Genomic DNA, 20,523 nt, shown 5'->3' on the forward strand with positions numbered 1-20,523 from the left:
AAGGTGCCATTGAACCGCTCGCACAGGCCATTAGTCTGTGGATGGTACGGGCTGGCCACCAGATGTCGCACCTGGACTTGCTTACAGAGGGCCTCCATCAGCTGGGACATGAATTGGGTCCCCCGGTCAGTGAGCATTTCCTGGGGAAAACCCACTCGGGAGAAAATCTCCAGCAATGCGGTGGCCACCTTGTCAGCCCGAATGGACGACAAGGCCACTGCTTCTGGGTACCGGGTGGCATAGTCCACTACCGTCAGTATGAAGCGTTTCCCGGAGCTGCTGGGGATGGCCAGCGGGCCGACCAGATCCACAGCCACCCTCCTGAAAGGCTCATCGATGATTGGCAGAGATACCAGTGGGGCTTTGGGGCGTGGCCCCGCCTTCCCCACTCTCTGACAGGTTTCACACGAACGGCAGTAGGCAGCCACATCGGCCCCCATTTTTGGCCAGTAGAAATGCTGGTTTAACCTGGCCTTGGTCTTAGCGATCCCTAGGTGTCCGGCCATCGGAATCTCATGTGCGATCCGCAACAACTCCGTCCGGAACGGATAGGGTACCACCAACTGTCGGTCCCTGGGCCACGCCTCCGGTGAACCCTGCTGGACCGTGGCCCGGTACAGCCGTCCTTGGTCCCAGACCACTCGCTCCGGGTCCGAGTCCGAGGGAGGCTGTGCCGCCTGCTCCTTAAGAGCTTTCAGGCTGTCGTCAGCTTCTAACGCTGCCTGAAACCCCTGACTAGATGTGGCCAGAATCGACGAGACTGTCACATCTTCAGTCAGTACCCCGGGACCTGTGTCCTGGCCTCCACCTGACTCGGCTGCCACTTGGTCAGAAGGGGAAGAGCTATCGGACCTCCGGGAGGCCCCTTGGCTTCCAGCACTCCCACTGCGGGTGACAGCGGCCACAGCCGCTGCGACCGTGGGTCGTGCCTGCTCCTCCTCCGTTCCTGACCAAGTCGCCGGTTCAGGCAGACCTACCTGGCTTCCTGACACCCCGGTTGTGGGGGAACCCTGCACCGAGATCTTACCTGGGAGCACTTCCGCTCCTGGACCGGCCCCAATCTCACCTGCCTGTTCCCCCCCTGCAGCAACAGAACCCCGCTGTGAAATCTCTGGGGACCCCACATTTGCTGTGGTAGCCCCCACCCCACACACTGGTCCTCCCCCTGCAGCACCCTGCTCTCTGCTTATCCCTGCAGAGGGCAGCAGATCCCAGCTCGCAGGCTGGTTACTTGTAGAGGCATTGTCACACCTTTCTCTGACCCCCTCCCCTGTCACAGCTGCAGCTGCGTGTGTGTCTATGGTGTCTGTGCAAGCAGAAATATCAGAGTTCACTCCCTCCTCCCTTACATCATTCATAGATAACACATTAACATTGTCCGGAGGCACGTCAGCACTGGCTGAAGGTTCAGCCTTTGGGGCGGGGCCAAACTGGGAGGTTATTTGCCCCAAATCTGTCCCAAGTAGCACGTTTGCAGGGATCCGATCAGTTACCCCCACCTCCCTCACCCCTCGCCCTGCGCCCCAGTCCACATAAATGTCAGCAACAGGCAGCGCCGGGTCAATGCCTCCAATCCCGGAGACAGCGAGGGTTTTTCCAGGGATCAAGTCTTGGGGGGACACCATCTCAGGCCGCACCAGAGTCACCTCCGAGGCGCTGTCTCGCAGTCCTATGGTCACAGACTGGCCGACGGTGACAGGTTGGAAGCTGTCCAGGGACCTACCACCACCCCCACCCACACAATACACCTTGGGCGGCCCTTGGGACGGGGACGGAGCCGGGGCCTTGGGACGCTGAGGGCACATGGCCTTGAAGTGTCCAGGTAGGTTGCACTGGTGGCACCGTCTTGGCTCTGCCACGGGCCTGGAGAGGGGAGTTGAGGGGGACACCCCCTGCAGTCTAGGGGCAGGTGGGGCAGTCGCAGAGTTCATCTTACCCCCTCTCCAGGTGCTGCTGGTGGCTGCTCTCCTGGCTTCAGGAGCCCGATTGTTGGTGTAGTCATCTGCCAGGGCAGCTGTAGCCGTGGATCCCTTTGGCTTCTGGTCTCGGATGAACTGGCGGAGATCCTCAGGGCAGTTCCACAAGAGTTGCTCCGTGATGAACAAGTCCAGGATCTCCGGTCCGGTGGAAAGCTGCAGGCCTTGGGTCCAGTGGTCGGCAGCTCGGGCAAGTGCCCGCCGGTGGTCAGCCCAGGAGTCCTTTGGTCCCTTCTGCAGCGTCCGGAACTTCTTGCGGTAGGACTCCGGGGTGAGGTTGTACTGTTGGATCAGGGCCCGCTTGATGGTGTCGTAGCCCTGATCCGCCTCAGCAGGCAAGTCCCCAAGGATATCCAGGGCCTTACCCCTTAAACGGGGGGTCAGGTATTTGGCCCACTGGTCCTTGTTCAGATGATGCTGCAAGCAAGTCCGTTCAAAAGCAGTCAAGAAAGAGTCCAAGTCTCCATCCTTCTCCAGCACTGGGAAGTCCTCAACACGGACCTTTGGAAGTTTGGTGTCTGGAAGGTCACGGGTGGCTGATGAGGGCCGGAGCTGAGCTAGCTGCAGCTGGTAGTTACGCTCTGCCTGGCGCTCTTCACGCGCTGCTTGCCGCTCACGCTCGGCCATGAGTTCCTTGTAGCCCTCCCGGTCTCCAGCCTGGCGTAGGGCCATAGCCATTTGAAGAAGGCTATCCGAGCCTCCCAGGCTCGGTGGAATGGCACGTGGTGATCTGCGGCCCGCTGCGGAGCCTGGTGCTTCACTGTCCATTGCAGAGCGGAGGGCTGGCATCTGGCTCGTTGAGGACCCTTGGGCGAGCTGCTCCTCATCTTGTCCAGCAGTGCCCGGTTGTGCAATGTCCTCTGCAGAGCTGTTTTCTGGCGTCGAGCTCCTGGAGGACTCGTGGACAACCTCCTCATCGTCTCTGGCCTTAGCATCGGCCATTCCTTTGGCTTTGCTCCTGGTGCTCTCAGCCATTCTTGCAGACTTTTGGTCACTGACACAGAACTGACACCTGATGCCTCCACACACCTTACAGTATCTGCACTCTGACACTCTAGTGTTGAGCTAGTCTGAAGACCCCAGCAGCCACAGCTGCTGCAGGCAGTCTTTAGTGTCTGGGAGTATGGGTCTCACACTCACACACACTATTATCTCGATCCCACTGCTGCCACCAATATGTCACAAACCACCGGGGGGGGGTCACTCAGAAATCCCCCGCGCTGGCTACCAGTACGTCACAATCGGGGGGTAACAAGTGGGGGTCACCCCTCCTTTATACCTCCCGACCGACAGACAGAGCACGTGACGCGCTCTCTAGCGCCCCTCTTATAGTCAGGCCAATTATGGAATTGCCCGACAATAAGCAAGGAGGCCGCTATACTACTTATGCCGATTATTGAAGGGTCCCCGGTGAGAGTAAGGTATATATTCCCCCGACCTCCGCGGGCGGAATATATAATATCTTCCCGAATCTCACTGGCCTCCCCACAATAATCCTTGGCACAAACTCGCTGCCACCAACCGCTTCACGGTAACTATTAGCCGAACACACAGACGTGGGATTCAAGATCGAGATAACAGAACAGCCCAAGATTAATTATATAATTTAATCGCCTAAAGCACACTAGAAACTACAATATATACAATAGGGAATCTACAGAATATACATATGTCAGAGTACAGTTACAGATAAAGCATGGTTTACAACAGGTATGCAATTCAATCAGTTACCTTGTGTGTCTGGCCACAGGGGGGCGCTGTAGACCAGGTTTCCAGGAACTCTCTCACAGGTCTGTCCCAACCAGGCCCCCGAGCAGAAGAACACTGGAAAATGGCCGAAGTAGGGTTATCAACCTGGGCAGATCCAGGTCCCCTCCTACCTTAGTGACCTCACAGGGAAGCACTGCCACTCCCCCTGCATGGATCAGAATTATCCAGCAAAGGGGATATTGGCCATAACTTTGCCTGGGAGCGTCGTAGGCAGACGCCAATGCTCTCATTGTGACAGTTATGAATTTAGCTACAGAACGAGGGGACTCATGACCTGTCTACGAGTTCCCATATGGCTGATATCACGCCTGGGGCATTTCCCAATGTCCTGTTCCCATAAAAAGGGGGGTGCCGGCATCGTCCACATGCGGAGACACCATTTTTATGGTTGCCATATTTATCGGAAATATGGCTTGCGAGATATGAACCATTTTTTACTGGAGTCGTTCTGTCTGGCTATTTCCATAGCCTTGCTAACTAGCTAGCAGCTCCTACTACAGGGTGACGGCAGGGAGTCATCCTGTGTCCATTGTCCTAAAGCCACCTAATTTCCATATCACAGGACATGGCCATGGATTTGTTGCTAAACCAGTTGTGTGAAGGGAAGGGGGTAGTGACACCAGGAGAGGGCTTCCTGACATGACTTGAATGTCATGATTTATCGTCATATCTCCGGATTTACCTCACAGGGGGGGTTGGTGGGGAGGGGGTTCTAAGGTCAAGTTGTGTTGGGGGAATGTCACCATAGCATTGACTATACCAAAGTCAGGTTCCAGCACCACGCTGATTTAGAGCTTTTATGCCTTTCTTACCTCAGCTAAGTCAGCCATTTTCACCCTGATTTGAAGGAATGGGACAGGACAGTGTATATACAGTGGGTACGGAAAGTATTCAGACCCCTTTTAATTTTTCATTCTTTGTTTCATTCCAGCCATTTGCTAAATTCAAAAAAGTATTTTTTTTGTCCTCATTAATGTACACTCTGCACTCCATCTTGACAGAAAAAAAAAAACAGAAATGTAGAAATTTTTGCAAATTTTATAAAAAAAGAAAAAAACTGAAATGTCACGTGGTCATAAGTATTCAGACCCTTTGCTTAGAATTGAGTAGAAGCACCCTTTTGAGCTAGTACCACCATGAGTCTTCTTGGGAATGATTCAACAAGTTTTTCACACCTGGATTTAGGGATCCTCTGCCATTTTTCCTTGCAGATCCTCTCCAGTTCCGTCAGGTTGGATGGAGAACGTTGGTGGACAGCCATTTTCAGGTCTCTCCAGAGATACTCAATTGGGTTTAGGTCAGGGCTTTGGCTTGGCCGGTCAAGAATGGTCACAGAGTTGTTCTTAAGCCACTCCTTTGTTATTTTAGCTGTGTGCTTAGGGTCATTGTCTTGTTGGAAGGTGAACCTTCGGCCAAGTCTGAGGTCTAGAGCAGAGGTTCCCAACTCCAGTCCTCAAGGCACACCAACAGTGCAGGTTTTCAGGATTGCTTTAGTATTGCACAGGGGTTGGAATCATCACCAGTGCAGGTGATTAAATTACCACCTGTGCAAAACTAAGGAGATCCTGAAAACCTGCACTGTTGGTGTGCTTTGAGGACTGGAGTTGGGAACCTCTGGTCTATAGCATTCTGGAAGAGGTTTTCTTCCAGGATATTTCTGTACTTGGCCACATTAATCTTTCCTTCAATTGCAATCAGTTGTCCTGTCCCTCCTGTAGCTGAAAATACTCCCCTGGCATGATGCTGCCACCACCATGTTTTACTGTGATGAGGTACCTGGTTTTCTCCAAACATACCGCTTAGAATTATTACTAAAAAATTCTCTGTTTGTCTCATCAGACCAGAGAATCGTATTTTTTATAGTCTGGGAGTCCTTTATGTGTTTTTTTGCAAACTCTATGCGGGCTTTTATACGACTTGCACTGAGGAGAGGCTTCCGTCAGCCACTCTGCTATAAAGGCCTAACTGGTGGAGGGCTGCAGTGATAGTTGACTTTGTGCAACTTTCTCCCATCTCCCTACGGCATCTCTGGAGCTCAGCCACAGTGATCTTGGGGTTCTTCTTTACATCTCTCACCAAGGCTCTTCTCCCACGATTACTCAGTTTGGCTGGACGGCCAGGTCAAGGAAGAGTTCTGGTGGTCCCAAACATTTTCCTTTTAAGGATTATGGAGGCTACTGTGCTCTTAGTGACCTTGAGTACTGCAGAAATTATTTTGTAACCTTGGCCAGATCTGTGCCTTGCCACAATTCTGTCTCTGAGCTCCTTGGGCAGTTCCTTTGACCTCGTGATTCTCATATGGTGGGACATGCAGTGTGAGGTCTTATATAGACAGGTGTGCGCCTTTACAAATCAAGTCCTATCAGTTTAATTAAACACAGCTGGACTCCAATGAAGGAGTAGAACCATCTCAAGGAGGATCACAAGGAAATGGACAGCATATGACTTACATATGAGTGTCTGCGCAAAGGGTCTGAATACTTATGACCATGTGATTTTTCAGTTTTTCTTGTTTAAAAAAATTTGCAAAAATGTCTACATTTCTGGGTTTTTTTTTCTGTCAGGATGGGGTGCAAAGTGTACATTAATGAGAAAAAAAAATATGTTTTTTGAATTTACCAAATGTCTGCAACAAAACAGAGTGAAAAATTTAAAGGGGTCTGAATACTACCCACTGTATGTAAAAGATATAGGTATATCCATATACATATACACAAGCTAAAAACACGAATCCCAAAAAAATTGCACCAGAGGCATCCCATAATAACAAATATTTATTGGTTCAGTCCACTAATAACAAGAAGGTAGGTGACTTAAAAAAAAACAAAACAAGTAACATGTTTCTGGCCTAACATAGCCCTTGAGACTAAGTCATGTTAGGCCAGAAACATTAACTGTTTCTCTTTATTATCATGTTTTTCTAAGTCAGCTACCGTCTTGTTTTTAATGGACTGAATAAATAAATATTTGTTATTATGGGATGCCTCTTGTGCGATTTTTTTTTGATTAGTGCTAGTGAAGTTGCTTCTGCACCTTGCGCTTTGTCAGGTGAGTTGAATAAGATTTTTTTTGCCTTTACAAGCTAAAAACACTTCCCTTTAGGCCCCCTTCACTTGTCCGTGTCTCCGGTATGTGTTTGGTCCGTTTCCTCACGTGCCGGAGACACGGGCACACGTAGACCCATTAAAATCAATGTGTCTGCGCTCACGTCCGTGTTTTGCCATGGACCATGCGTCCGTGTAGAGCATACGTGTGCCCGTATGCTCCACACGTAGACATGTTCGATTTTCTCCGTCATTACGTGTGTCACACGGACCGCACACGGACCACACGGGGTGTGATCCGTGTGACACGCACCGGAGAAAACACACGTGTCTGTGAAATAAAAAGAATTTCTATACTCACCTTCTCCAGCGCTGCTGTCTCTTGCTTCCGACCCCCGCTCATTATGCTCATCGCATATTCACTCCACTGCGGGCCGGAAGCAGCAGCAGCGGGGAGTCGGCAGGACTGGAGACAGTAGTTCAGCACCACGGACAGCGACGCCAAGGACAGGTGAGCAGAAAGTTCCTGTTCTCTGTGTGTTATCACGGATAACACACGGAGAACACATGTGTGCCATAAACACGGCACACGAAGGGCAATACGAACCTTTGACACATTCGTGAAAAACGTGCGTGATTTTCACAGACGTGTGAAGGGGGCCTTAGACACACGTTGGGTATTTGGTGAGTTTTTTTACCTCAGTATTTGTGAATTTTGAAACGGATCATCTTCAAAATCCACATTAAAGCATGCGAGTACCAATCAGTATCAGGTTCATAAAAGAAAACTTCTCTGTTCGAACCGTGCATTTTTAAAGTGCATCTGCTCAAAATCCATGAAACAAAAACAAATAAAAAACCTCAGTGTCATGGTTATACTGTGTTTTGTTGTAATTGCTGAAAATCCAATAAAGCTTGATTGTTAAAAAAAAACATCTCAGTGTGAACAATACCCTAAAAGAAGAAGACGCTTTACAAGAATTGTAAACATTTTGGAAAAGCGGAGCAGCCGCAGGTCTGTATCCATTCTGCCGTATCCCATCTCCCATTGGCCTGTCTCACGGATGACACAAGGCTCTGCACACAGACACACGGCCCCCTCCCACGCATCGCTCCATTCATAAAGAAATATCAGTGCGCAGGGATAAACACTCCTCACCAGGACTCCGCAGAAAGACGAGGGACTCGCAGAGCAAAGGGAGAGCATGGCAAAGAGGGGAGGCGAGGGACAAAATTAGATAGCTCAAGAGTATGTCACATGGATAGAGACAGACAGGTAGCAGCGCCGCCAGGCACCGATCGTATATAGAACTAGTGTAATATTGTGTATCAGCCTATACTTCCTGCAAATAATATCTCACCTTATGCAATTATATTTGCATATTAACCCTTGTAGTGCATGTAAACGTATCCGCTGGAGCACATCGCGAGCAGTCTCGTCGCCTTGCGGGCAATCAGTGGCCACCTGTTGCATGCACCTATAGATATCCTATATGCATGTAATGTATGGCCGGTCACCTAGTGTAAGGGGGGACATTTTCGAGGGGTAGCTTATGCAGCATCGCATTGTGCATTGACGCAACTGCTGCTATATCATCGAGAGGTCATCTTCATGTATTAGTCTAGGAACAGGATGGTGATCGCAGCACTTCATATTTTTCTGCTCCTGGTCGCTGTCTCAGGTAAGCCTGCAGATTTTATTTGCCTTGTTGGGTGATTTTTTTTTTTTTATTACCTGTTTGCTATCTCCTTTTTTCCTCTCCCAGCCCCCCCCTCCACCACCACCACCACCACTGACCTCACTAACCATTTCCTGTATATAGACTGTGATTCTGTTGCCAAGGAAACGCAAAAAACGTCATCCGAAGGCAGAATCTAATGAGTAAAGTACATTATCGTCTGTTTAGTACGTGCAGAGTGACAGTATTCAGATGAAAGAAGTCATGTTAGAGGCGACACTAAGGTTGTGCGTCGGTGAAAAGCACCATGGAAACTGAAGAAGTGGACTGCAACCTAGAGATTGATGAAAACATCTCCCAAAATGCAACTAGTGACGCTATGAAACCCAACGCGGCCTATTTATCCCCGCTGTTGCATAATCTTGGCTCAATTCAACTTTTAATCCATTCAAAACCAGGTTTTGTTTTTTTTCTTTCTTCGTGCACCATAAGACTGTATATTAGCCCCATTCCATTACGGCTAATTTTCGTGAGAATCTAGTTCCACATCCACAGCAGAAATTTTGAGTTTCAGCCTTGAATTCTATCACGGAGTTATATGTGCCATATACCAAAATTAGTGATGAGCGAGCACTACCATGCTGGGATGTTTGGGGATTTTGGGGCATTTTTCCGGGAACTCTTCTGGAAAAAGGTTTGAGTTCCCCATTGACTTCTATTATACTTAGGTACTCGATTTGTGCCCATTCACACAGCCAACTGCTCGTTATGAGTACCGCACACCTGAGCATGGTAGTGCTCGCTCATCACTAGTTATCAGTACCAAGCACCCAAGTATGGTAGTGCTCGCTCATCACTAGTTACGAGTACCTGAGCATGTTAGTGCTCACTCCTCACTAGTTACGAGTACCCGCGCACCTGAGCATGGTAGTGCTCACTCCTCACTAGTTACGAGTACCGCACACCTGAGCATGGTAGCCCTCGCTCATCACTAGTTATCAGTACCGAGCACCCAAGTATCGTAGTGCCCGCTCATCAAGTACTGATCACCTGAGCATGGTAGTGCTCGCTCATCACTAGTTATGGGTACCGAGCACCCGAGCATGGTAGTGCCCGCTCATCACTAGTTATGAGTACCGAGCATGGTAATGCTCGCTCATCACTAGTTTTGGGTACCGACCACCCGAGCATGGTAGTGCCTGCTCATCACTAGTTACGATTACAGAGCACTCGAGCATGGTAGTGCTCGCTCATCACTAGTTACGATTACCGAGCACCCGAGCATGGTAGTGCTCGCTCATCACTAGTTACGATTACCGAGCACCCGAGCATGGTAGTGCCTGCTCATCACTAGTTACGAGAACCGAGCACCTGAGCATGGTAATGCTCGCTCATCACTAGTTTTGGGTACCGACCACCCGAGCATGGTAGTGCCTGCTCATCACTACTTACGATTACAGAGCACTCGAGCATGGTAGTGCTCGCTCATCACTAGTTACGATTACAGAGCACTCGAGCATGGTAGTGCCCGCTCATCACTAGTTACGATTACCGAGCACCCGAGCATGGTAGTGCTCGCTCATCACTAGTTACGATTACCGAGCACCCGAGCATGCTCCTCATCACTAATCAAATGTCTGGGCAAAAAAACCCAAACAATTAATTCTCTTAGGGGAAAGGCGATTTTCCCTTTCTTACCTTTCATTTTTTTCCTTCCCCTTCTGCCATAAGCCAAATGAGGGCTTATTTTTTTTTTGCAGGACGAGTTCTAGTTTTAAATTACACCATTAATATTTCAATATAATACATTAAAAAAATGGGTAAAAATGAAAGGGTAGAGGAAAAAAACAAAACACATTTCCGCTATGGTTTTTTTCCCTGTTTTTTTTAGGGTGTGCATTGTGCTGTAAAAATGACCAGACAATATGAGTCTCCAGATCAGTACGAAAACAGCAATTTTAAATGTCATGAACATCGCCTACTCGCTACTCATGGGACTCCGAAGTGACTGTAAAGGGGGGAGACTCTACTCTGCTCACAATCACTTTGCTCACCGATCGCAATGGGTTTATGAGCTAAGCGCACCCCACCATCAGTTCACACATCCACACCCCACTTTTTGCTGACACCACTCACCGTTTTGATAGGAGAGCAAGACACCCCTTCCTGGGTAACACACTAACAAACACGCCAACCAGATTTCCTAACCCCCTGATAGGTACACTTCTTGAGCTCTGGCATACACAGGTAACACATCCAGGCTATACTTTCAAGAAGGAACAAACGTATTAAAGTTTAGATTTAATATATGAAAAATATATAGTGCTTACTTAATATAGTCCTTAACTTTTTTGACAACGGATTACTGCTGGATCTGTTCTAATGGACAACTACTGGACATGTGAACTGAGCCTTAGATCCATGAGCGATTCTTTTCAGAGGGGACATTAGGACAGATATAAAATTCACGTGGTCTCCCCTAGATTTGATGAACAGTTTTTCTGGATGAGATAATATAGGCTCTCATCCACACCCCTCACTTCTTTTTGGTCAGATGAGACAAGGATGGCAAATTGTATGCACGGAACATGGATGAAAGATAGAATTCTAATTTATGTCACATTCGAACAACGTGAGCGCCATATTTCCCATCATGTTTTCACCATCCTAGACACACCAAACACGAATATGATATATGCATAATATGGGTTATTACATTTCTGTTGCTGACACTTAAACTCACAGAAGTGATTATGTTCCCCTATCACATATATATCCATGGATGGTGTTGTTATTATTATTCATTATTATAGCGCCATTTAGTCCATGGCACTTTACAAGTGAAAAGGGTATACATAAATACAAGTACAACAATCATGAACATTACAAAAACAGACTGGTACAGGAGGAGAGAGGACCCTGCCCACGAGGACTCACAGTCTACAGGGGATGGGTGAGGATACAGGAGGAGAGAGTACCCTGCCCACGAGGGCTCACAGTCTACAGAGGATGGGTGAGGGTACAGGAGGAGAGAGTACCCTGCCCACGAGGGCTCACAGTCTACAGAGGATGGGTGAGGGTACAGGAGGAGTGAGTACCCTGCCCACGAGGGCTCACAGTCTACAGAGGATGCGTGAGGGTACAGGAGGAGAGAGTACCCTGCTCACAAGGGCTCACAGTCTACAGAGGATGGGTGAGGGTACAGGAGGAGAGAGGACCCTGCTCACAAGGGCTCACAGTCTACAGAGGATGGGTGAGGATACAGGAGGAAAGAGGACCCTGCCCATGAGGGCTCACAGTCTACAGGGGATGGGTGAGGGTACAGGAGGAGAGAGGACCCTGCTCATGAGGGCTCACAGTCTACAGGGGATGGGTGATGGTACAATTGGTGAGGACAGAGCTGGTTGCGCAGTGGTGTACTGAACTGAGGGTTATTGTAGGTTGTTGGCTTGTTGGAAGAGGTGGGTCTTCAGGTTCCTTTTGAAGCTTTCCACAGTAGGCAAGAGTCTGATATGCTGGGGTAGAGCGTTCCAGAGTATGGGGGAGGCGCGGGAGAAATCTTGTATGCAATTGTGGGAAGAGGAGATAAGAGAGGAGTAGAGAAGGAGATCTTGTAAGGATCGATCTGAAGTTATCAGATAATTATCAATATGGTGGGGAAATATTGAATTTCTATTGCCATGTGATGTCCCTGGTACGGGTTGGAGACAACCAGTCTGCTTTAGAGGTAATTATATTCACCTCTGATGTAGCACCCATTTACTAACGAGGAGAGGAAGTACACCATAAAAGTTTGCGCTTCTGGAAACTCTCAGCAACACATTAAATTATCTACACGCAGGAGATGTTCAAAGATTCTAGATTTATTCATCCAATGTCTAAATCTTCTATAACTTCACACTTATACAGAATATATATTTTAGTGGTTCAAAATAAATTCTGTACCTTATGAAAAAAAAATTGTGTCACCATTTTCTGAGACCTATGTCTTTTGTATTATTTTTCCATTGTTGTGTCCTGAGCTGTGGTTTTTATTGATACAATTTTTGGATATAGACAACCGTTTCCCTTGCTTTACACTGCAGCGTTGCCCTTTTAAATCTTACTCTATCTATATTTTCCTCCAGATATATAGTTATGAATAGAAACATTCACTATATTATAGTGTGTCTACTTGCAGGGCACAGTCGTTGTCTATCAAACTTGGATTGTGTGATGAAAAACAGAGAAATGTGCCCTCCAGGCAGCCAGTTATGCGGCCCCTGCATATCAAACTTTGAGGAATCGAAATTTGGAAATTGTGAATTAAAAGGTAATATTAGTTTACATGTTCTTCTCCATAGGGGGCAGTGTTGCATCGGTTTTATTCTGATCCGTAGGAGCTATTCAATATGACCTGATGAGCTGACTGCAGCCTAAAGGCCCCGTCACACGCAACGATATATCGCCGGGGTCACGGATTCCGTGACGCACATCCGGCATCGTTAGCGACGTCGTTGCGTGTGACACCAACGAGCGACCGTTAACGATGGAAAATACTCACCAAATCGTCCATCGTTGACATGTCGTTCGTTTTCAAAAAATCGTTGATTGTTGAGGTCGCAGATGGTTCGTCGTTCCCGAGGCAGCTCACATCGCTGTGTGACACCTCGGGAACGACGAACTTCAGATTACCTGCGGCCGCCGGCAATGCGGAAGGAAGTAGGTGGGCGGGATGTTACGTCCCGCTCATCTCCGCCCCTCCGCTTCTATTGGGCGGTCCGCTTAGTAACGCCGCTGTGACGCCGCACGAACCGCACCCTTAGAAAGGAGGCGGTTCGCCGGCCAGAGCGACGTTGCTAGTCAGGTAAGTCCCGTGTGACGGCTCCGAACAATATTGTGCGCCACGGGCAGCGATATGCCCGTGACGCACAAACGATGGACATAAACGACGGGGGCGGGTGCTTTCACCAGCGATATCGCTAGCGATATCGCTGCATGTAACACCCTCTTAAGATCTTTTCTCTGGCACACTTTGATAGCACCATGGTGAAGGTCCCATCAGATGAAGTCGTAATACCTTTGAGCTGTTAATTAAACCAGGTTGTTGAATATTTGTGAATTTGCTTCTTTCAGCGAGCAGGAGATTGAAGTTCATGGGGCCCGATGCAATGATCGACTTCATCCAAGAATACAGGATCAGCAAAGGACGTAGAATAAACCCAACAGAGACAGGTCGGTGTAAACGGGTTATATTAAAGTGGAGCTATCATTAGAATTTACGCTGCATAAATCAGACATACACACACTCACAAAGTTAGGGATATTTGGCTTTTGAGGGAAATATCAGGATGATCCTAAAATGCCCTCTAAACTTTTCAGGTGACCTTACTGTGACCTTCTCTGATCTTTTGGATGCTCATGTCCAACTGTTCAATGTTTCAGTAGTCTAACAATAAGCTTAATGGTAAAATTAATAAAAGGTGTTTGATTCCCTGAATCGCCCAATAAGTTTTGGGGTTCAGTTAGAATTGGTATTAAACTGTCCTCCTCATCACGCTGTTCACATTTTGATATCATGGGACCAAGATGACACCTAACAATTGATCAGATCAGAGGTACCGCGCCATTGCAAGACTTCTAGTACAAAGTTCTAAGACAGAAGTAGCCACTGAGCTTAGAGTGTCATCAGCAGGTTGTACAGGGATACAGAGAGACTGGAAGAGTCACACAAAGACAGAAGTGGATGTTCTTTGGCCACATCCCACGCTAATGAGCTCTTCATTGAAATATGCCCTGCGGAACCGGATGATAAGTGGCACACAACTCCAGGCACATTTAAGGGAAGTGAAAGGCCCCCAAGTGCCATGTCAGATCATTCAAAACCATATAAATCAGTGTGGTCTGCGTTAAAGATGAGTTGCAAGATACCTGACCACACCAGCAGAGACAGGCGTCATCTATGCTGGACGAATGACCAGTGCCCTCAGTGCTGGTCACTGATGAAACTCGATTCACACTGAGCAGAAATGATGGTCGCCAACAATGTTGGAGATGTCACGGAGACCGCTGTGCATCAGCCACTGTTGTTACCAGATGAACCTTTGGTGGTGGTGGTGTTACAGTGTGGGCCGGTGTGTCTAGTTAATACAGAACAGCCCTACACTTTGTGAATGGTGCAGTGACAGCCCGTACTACTGGAATAATATCATTAATCCAGTCATTGTGCCTCTGCATGAACAACACCGGCCTAATCTCATCTCCATGGACAACAATGCTCCAGCTCATCGAGGTCAAATCATTAGGGAACGGCTGCTGGAGACTGGAAGACCTTAAATGGAATGGCTGCACTTTCTCCAGACCTGAATCCCATAGAAAACCTACGGGATCAGCCGAGTCGCCATGTACAGGCCATAACTCTGTACCCCAGAATCTCAATGACCTGAGGGCAATCCTTCTAGAAGAGTGAGCTGCCATGCCTCCATAGGCAATAACTCCACTTGTGACCAACAGGAGACTTCATTATCATCTGTAATTGATGCTCAAGGCCACATGACAAGTTATTGAGACAGTGACATTTTTGAGGGTTATACCCCCCCACTGGTGTTAGATTTTGTTTCAATAAATTGTTTGAGAGGAGGAAATGGAAATCACCATTGCAGCTTCTACTTAAGTACCCTATTGTCATTATAAAATAACACTGTAGAGGGAACTTTTTACGTATTTCAGAAATTTCACCCAAAAGCGAAAATATCCCTGACTTTTTATGAGTAGTGTATAGGGTGCTTTACACGCTGCGACATCGCTAACAATATCGTCGGGGTCACGTCATTAGTGACGCATATCCGGCGCCGTTAGCGACATCGCAGCGTGTGACACCAATGAGCGACGATCAACGAGCGCAAAAATGTGAAAAATCGCTGTTCGTTGACACGTCGGTGATTTCCTTAATATCGTTGCTGCTGCAGGTACAATGTTGTTCGTCGTTTCTGCGGCAGCACACATCGCTATGTGTGACACCGCAGGAACGACGAACATCTCCATACCTGCCTCCACCGGCAATGAGGAAGGAAGGAGGCGGGCGGCATGTTACGGCCGCTCATCTACGCTCCTCCTCTGCTATAGGACGGCTGCCATGTGACGTCGCTGTGACGCCGCACAAACAGCCCCCTTAGAAAGGAGGCGGTTCGCCGGCCAGAGCGACGTCGCAAGGAAGGTAAGTCCGTGTGACGGGTGTAAGCGATGTTGTGCGCCACGGGCAGCGATTTGCCCGTGACACACAACCGAAGGGGGAGGGTACGCTCGCTAGCGATATCGGTACCAATATCGCAGGGTGTAAAGTATCCTTATCTGTGATTATGTATGGAATCCATGGGAAAAATCTGAGACTGACCCTTTGACTTGGGCGGGCTTTGAACGTTGCGACATCGCAAGCCGATGCTGCGATGTCGCACGCGATAGTCCCCGCCCCCGTCGCAGGTACGATATCTTGTGATAGCTGGAGTAGCGAAAATTATCGCTACGCCAGCTTCACATGCACTCACCTGCCCTGCGACTGTCGCTCTGGCCGGCGACCCGCCTCCTTCCTAAGGGGGCGGGTCGTGCGGCGTCATAGCGATGTCACACGGCAGGCGGCCAATAGCGGCGGAGGGGCGGAGATGAGCAGGATGTAAACATCCCGCCCACCTCCTTCCTTCCGTAGAGCCGCCGGCGGCAGGTAAGGTGAAGTTCCTCGCTCCTGCGGCGTAACACACAGCGATGTGTGCTGCCGCAGGAACGAGGAACAGCATCGTACCATCGCTGCAGCAAAATTATGGAAAAGTCGGAGCTTGCAACGATGATACGATAACGACGCTTTTGTGCTCGTTTATCGTATCATCTAGAATTTACACACAACGATGTTGAAAGTGACGCCGGATGTGCGTCACTTTCGATTTGACCCCACCGACATCGCACGTGCGATGTTGCAACGTGCAAAGCCGCCCTTGGAGTTATTGAATCCAAACCGTCCAATCTCCATCGTTCTGCACTCGGTTCTTGTCCTGTTCTTTCAGCCGTATTCACTTTCTCTTGCAGTCTCCACCACAAGCACTGCTGCCTCCGTACATCTTACATCTACTGGGGATAAACCAAGACCTCTCAAAAGTAGCTCCGATGCTCAAGCCCCGTCACTGCTCACGTCAATGCTCCCACCCCAGATGAAAGATGGGCAACTGGGCAGGAGGAGGAAGAGCGAGATAAACCAGACAATGTCGCTAAGTAATTGTCTTCTCTTTACAGCTATTAAACATGTCATCCAATAGCATTCATGATGTAATGTGAGATCAGTATAAAGCTGGTGTCACACATAACGACGACGACAACGACGTCGCTGCTACGTCACCATTTTCTGTGACGTTGCAGCGACGTCCCGTCGCTGTCGCTGTGTGTGACATCCAGCAACGACCTGGCCCCTGCTGTGAGGTCGCCGGTCGTTGCTGAATGTCCAGCTTCATTTTTTGGTCGTCACTCTCCCGCTGTGACACACACATCGCTGTGTGTGACAGCGAGAGAGCGACGAAATGAAGCGAGCAGGAGCCGGCACTGGCAGCTGCGGTAAGCTGTAACCAGCGTAAACATCGGGTAACCAAGGGAAGACCTTTCCCTGGTTACCCGATGTTTACGCTGGTTACCAGCCTCCGCTCTTGCTGCCAGTGCCGGCTCCTGCACTGTGACATGTGGCTGCAGTATACATCGGGTAATTAACCCGATGTATACTGTAGCAAGGAGAGCAAGGAGCCAGCACTAAGCAGTGCGCGCGGCTCCCTGCTCTCTGAACTGTGACATGTAGCTGCAGCACACATCGGGTTAATTAACCCGATGTGTGCTGCAGGAGAGCAAGGAGCCAGCGCTAAGCGCGGCTCCCTGCTCTCTGAACATGTAGCACAGCGACCTTATGATCGCTGCTTCTGCTGTGTTTGACAGCTAAGCAGCGATCATAACAGCGACTTACAAGGTCGCTGTTACGTCACCGAAAATGGTGACGTAACAGCGACGTCGTTGTCGCTGTCGTTTAGTGTGACACCAGCTTAAGAGTGACTCCACCAGCAGAACAGTGAGTGCAGCTCTGGAGCATAATATAGACGGTAACTCAGGATCAGTAATGTAATGTATGTACACAGTGACTGAACCAGCAGAATAGTGAGTGTAGCTCTGGAGTATAATACAGGAGGTAACTCAGGATCAGTACAGAATAAATAATGTAATGTATGTACACAGTGACTGCACCAGCAGAATAGTGAGTGCAGCTATGGAGTATAATACAGGATGTAACTTAGAATCAGTAATGTATGTACACATTGACTGCACAAGCAGAACTGTAAGTGCAGCTCTGGGGTATAATACAGTAGATAACTCAGAATCAGTAATGCAATGTATATATACAGTGAATAGTGAGTGCAGCTCTGAGTATTATTTCAGCGTCTCACCTTGTATTGTAGGTATATTTCAATGCTCTTGTATATTGTGTTTTATTTCAGCTCTGATCGTTATCTGCAGTCTGACCGCTTTATCTGGAATACTTGTTGTGGCGATATGTTGGTACAGGTATGTAATGTAAAAAAAAGTTGATGCTAAAATAGCACAGATACCCAGTAAAATAAAGTGTGAAATTCATCGTAAAAAGGCATAACAAGACTAGCGGCAATATTCACGTTCATAATACATTTTAATATCCATATTATGGGCTTAAGTCACAATGAGTCCAGTGCGATCGCATTATACTCATCTCTCATACGTGCCAGGTGGTAAGTGGAAGCATCAGCGCTGATCGGTCAGCAGCTACTATAGATAGGTCTACTTCTAGTACTTAGTATAGATTTATGCAGATTGTTCGTGAATACAGCTACATTTTATCCATCAATTTATATTCTCCCTGTTTATTCAGGTTACAAAAAGAAGTCAGGCTGGCCCAAGAGATGGCGTATACATCGTGTAAGGGCGGCAGGCAGCACCCGTGCCAGAGGGTAAGGCACCGTCCACACTGCAGACCAAAGAGCCCAATTCATTATTGTATTTGCATTTTGATTTGTTTATGGTGTATTTACATTATCACACCTCATTGTTATATGCGCCTTATTCTTTTCTTTGCACCCATTTTATATCGTTTTCTCTTTTTTGTTGTTATTTTAGTTTTGTTTATAATTGGGGGTTAGGTTTGTCAGATCTTTTTAGCCAATTCCTTAATAGCTACTTTTTAAAAAGTTGCCAAATTTTTATGCAAATTTACTTACTTTCCTCCCTGGGCTCATCATATGAATATTTGTACATTTTTACACAAATTTTGTGACATCTTAACAGAAGATATGACTTTTTATGCTAAAAAGTTGCAAAACGTTTAAAAGTAAAACAAACCCCATTTTCATAATTTGAGCAAAATTCACAACACGTGCTCCATTTTGAAGAATTGTGTAAAAACGTTAGTGATTACAAGAAGAAAGAAGAAAAAAAAACTCCCGCAGATGAGGCTTTGGGCTCTAAGAATTAAGATGTAAGCCTCATGCACAGAATCTGTAACAAAGCAGCTGTCAAGGAAGCCTCTCTATGCAGCCATATGCAATTGGAGGAATAGTAAAAGGGACCCAGTACACTAGAATGACCATACCCCAAGTACACACAATAGGAATTGATAGCAAAGTGGTTGGCAATATCGATGCCTTGGATTCAGCAGTCATCAGGTCTACATCAGACGACGGCAGTTTCGCGTCGTTTCACGAAACGGCCGTCATCCGACGGATTGTGTGTTCCTACCTCCCTCACGCCTTCCCCCCTGACCTGATGGTTGAATAAAACAGCTTTTTTTACCGCATTTCTGGTGAGTGCCTTCCATCTCTTTTATGGACTGTATGGATTGTTGTCTATTGGAATGAGCACCGTGACCAGCATGCAAGGAATTCTACAGCCACATTATGCGTGAATAATCGCTCAATGGAGCCCAGTGTTTCCTCCTTCCTCTCTATATAAAAGGTTTGAATATCTGTTCCAAGCTATGCCTGCTAGGTTTTTGGTAAGTAATCTGAGAGCATCATGATGTAGGAGAAGATGCACAAATTACAGTGATGTATCACTTACTGGGCTGTGTTTTGTTGTTTCAATACAATCCGTGTTTTATCAGCAGGAGTTTATCACTACAAGATTACATGTCTTGTGGCTCCTAGTCCAACCCAACCTTCACCACTGATTAGCAGTTGTCAATATACAGTGTACACAGAAAGCTGCCAATCAGTGATTGTGGGCGGGGTTATACACAGCTCAGCATTCAGAGCTCTGCTAATTCTGCAGCAGAGAAAGCTGTGATACATTGCTGCAAACAGAGTCTCTGTCCCTACTTCATGATGCTGTCAGATTGCAAAGTTAGCTCTTGTAGGCCCTTCTTGATTTGATGAGAACCTTCGTGAGATTGGACATTACTACGTACAATGGATTATAAGCCCTATTGTTTCATTTTGTTCCTTCCCATCAGACAGCAGATCAGATGTCTCAATATAAGCAACATTATAGTGCTCAGAAGAAGCACTTCCAGGCACAGGAGAGGTAAGGATCTACCTTGTGGTTTCTGGTCTCCTACACAACATTGCCTTATAATCTAATCATTCCCATTACTCCCAGAAGCTCAGAAAAGAAGCCGTGCCAGCAGCTGTCCACAGACTCGGAGGCAGAGGCGGAGGAATTTGCCATCTACGAGTGCCCTGGACTTGCTCCGGTGCGTAAAGCCATGAAAATGCCCCTGTAATCAACACTTCTCTTACTAAAGTACTAATCAATCGTGTCCCTTTTATCTCTATAGACAGGAGAGATGGAAGTCCACAATCCTCTGTTTGACCCATCACGGACCAAGCAGTGAGAACAAGAAATACGGACATCATACATCTTCTAGGCGACATTTTATAAAGTGTATCAGCAAGTGTTCCGTAATCACGTGCATTAAACGCTCAGTATAGTGGACATGTAATTATTTCCATCCCCCGCCCGGCCCTGACCGTTCCGACAGCTTCTCCTCAGTCACTGCTTGAATTGGCTAAATATACTTTCAATCAA

At 47.7% G+C, this 20,523-nt stretch overlaps 1 protein-coding gene across 2 annotated transcripts; it reads left to right on the top strand.

Annotated features, from left to right (window-relative positions):
* Window positions 1-7,901: 7,901 nt before the first annotated feature.
* Window positions 7,902-20,523, top strand: LOC142250981 (neural proliferation differentiation and control protein 1-like). 2 transcript variants are annotated; one of them, XM_075323434.1, is made up of 9 exons: window positions 7,902-8,472; window positions 12,650-12,781; window positions 13,585-13,683; window positions 16,525-16,707; window positions 17,967-18,033; window positions 18,374-18,452; window positions 19,949-20,019; window positions 20,095-20,188; window positions 20,273-20,523. In XM_075323434.1, the coding sequence occupies exons 1-9, from the start codon at window positions 8,424-8,426 to the stop codon at window positions 20,327-20,329; spliced, it is 831 nt and encodes a 276-aa protein (XP_075179549.1). In that variant the 5' UTR covers window positions 7,902-8,423; the 3' UTR covers window positions 20,330-20,523. The 2 variants fall into 2 exon arrangements, with proteins under 2 accessions (XP_075179549.1, XP_075179551.1); XM_075323436.1 differs by having other exon boundaries at window positions 20,098-20,188.

Source organism: Anomaloglossus baeobatrachus, chromosome 9 (assembly GCF_048569485.1).
Source record: "Anomaloglossus baeobatrachus isolate aAnoBae1 chromosome 9, aAnoBae1.hap1, whole genome shotgun sequence".
Classification (NCBI taxonomy): Eukaryota; Metazoa; Chordata; class Amphibia; order Anura; family Aromobatidae; genus Anomaloglossus; species Anomaloglossus baeobatrachus.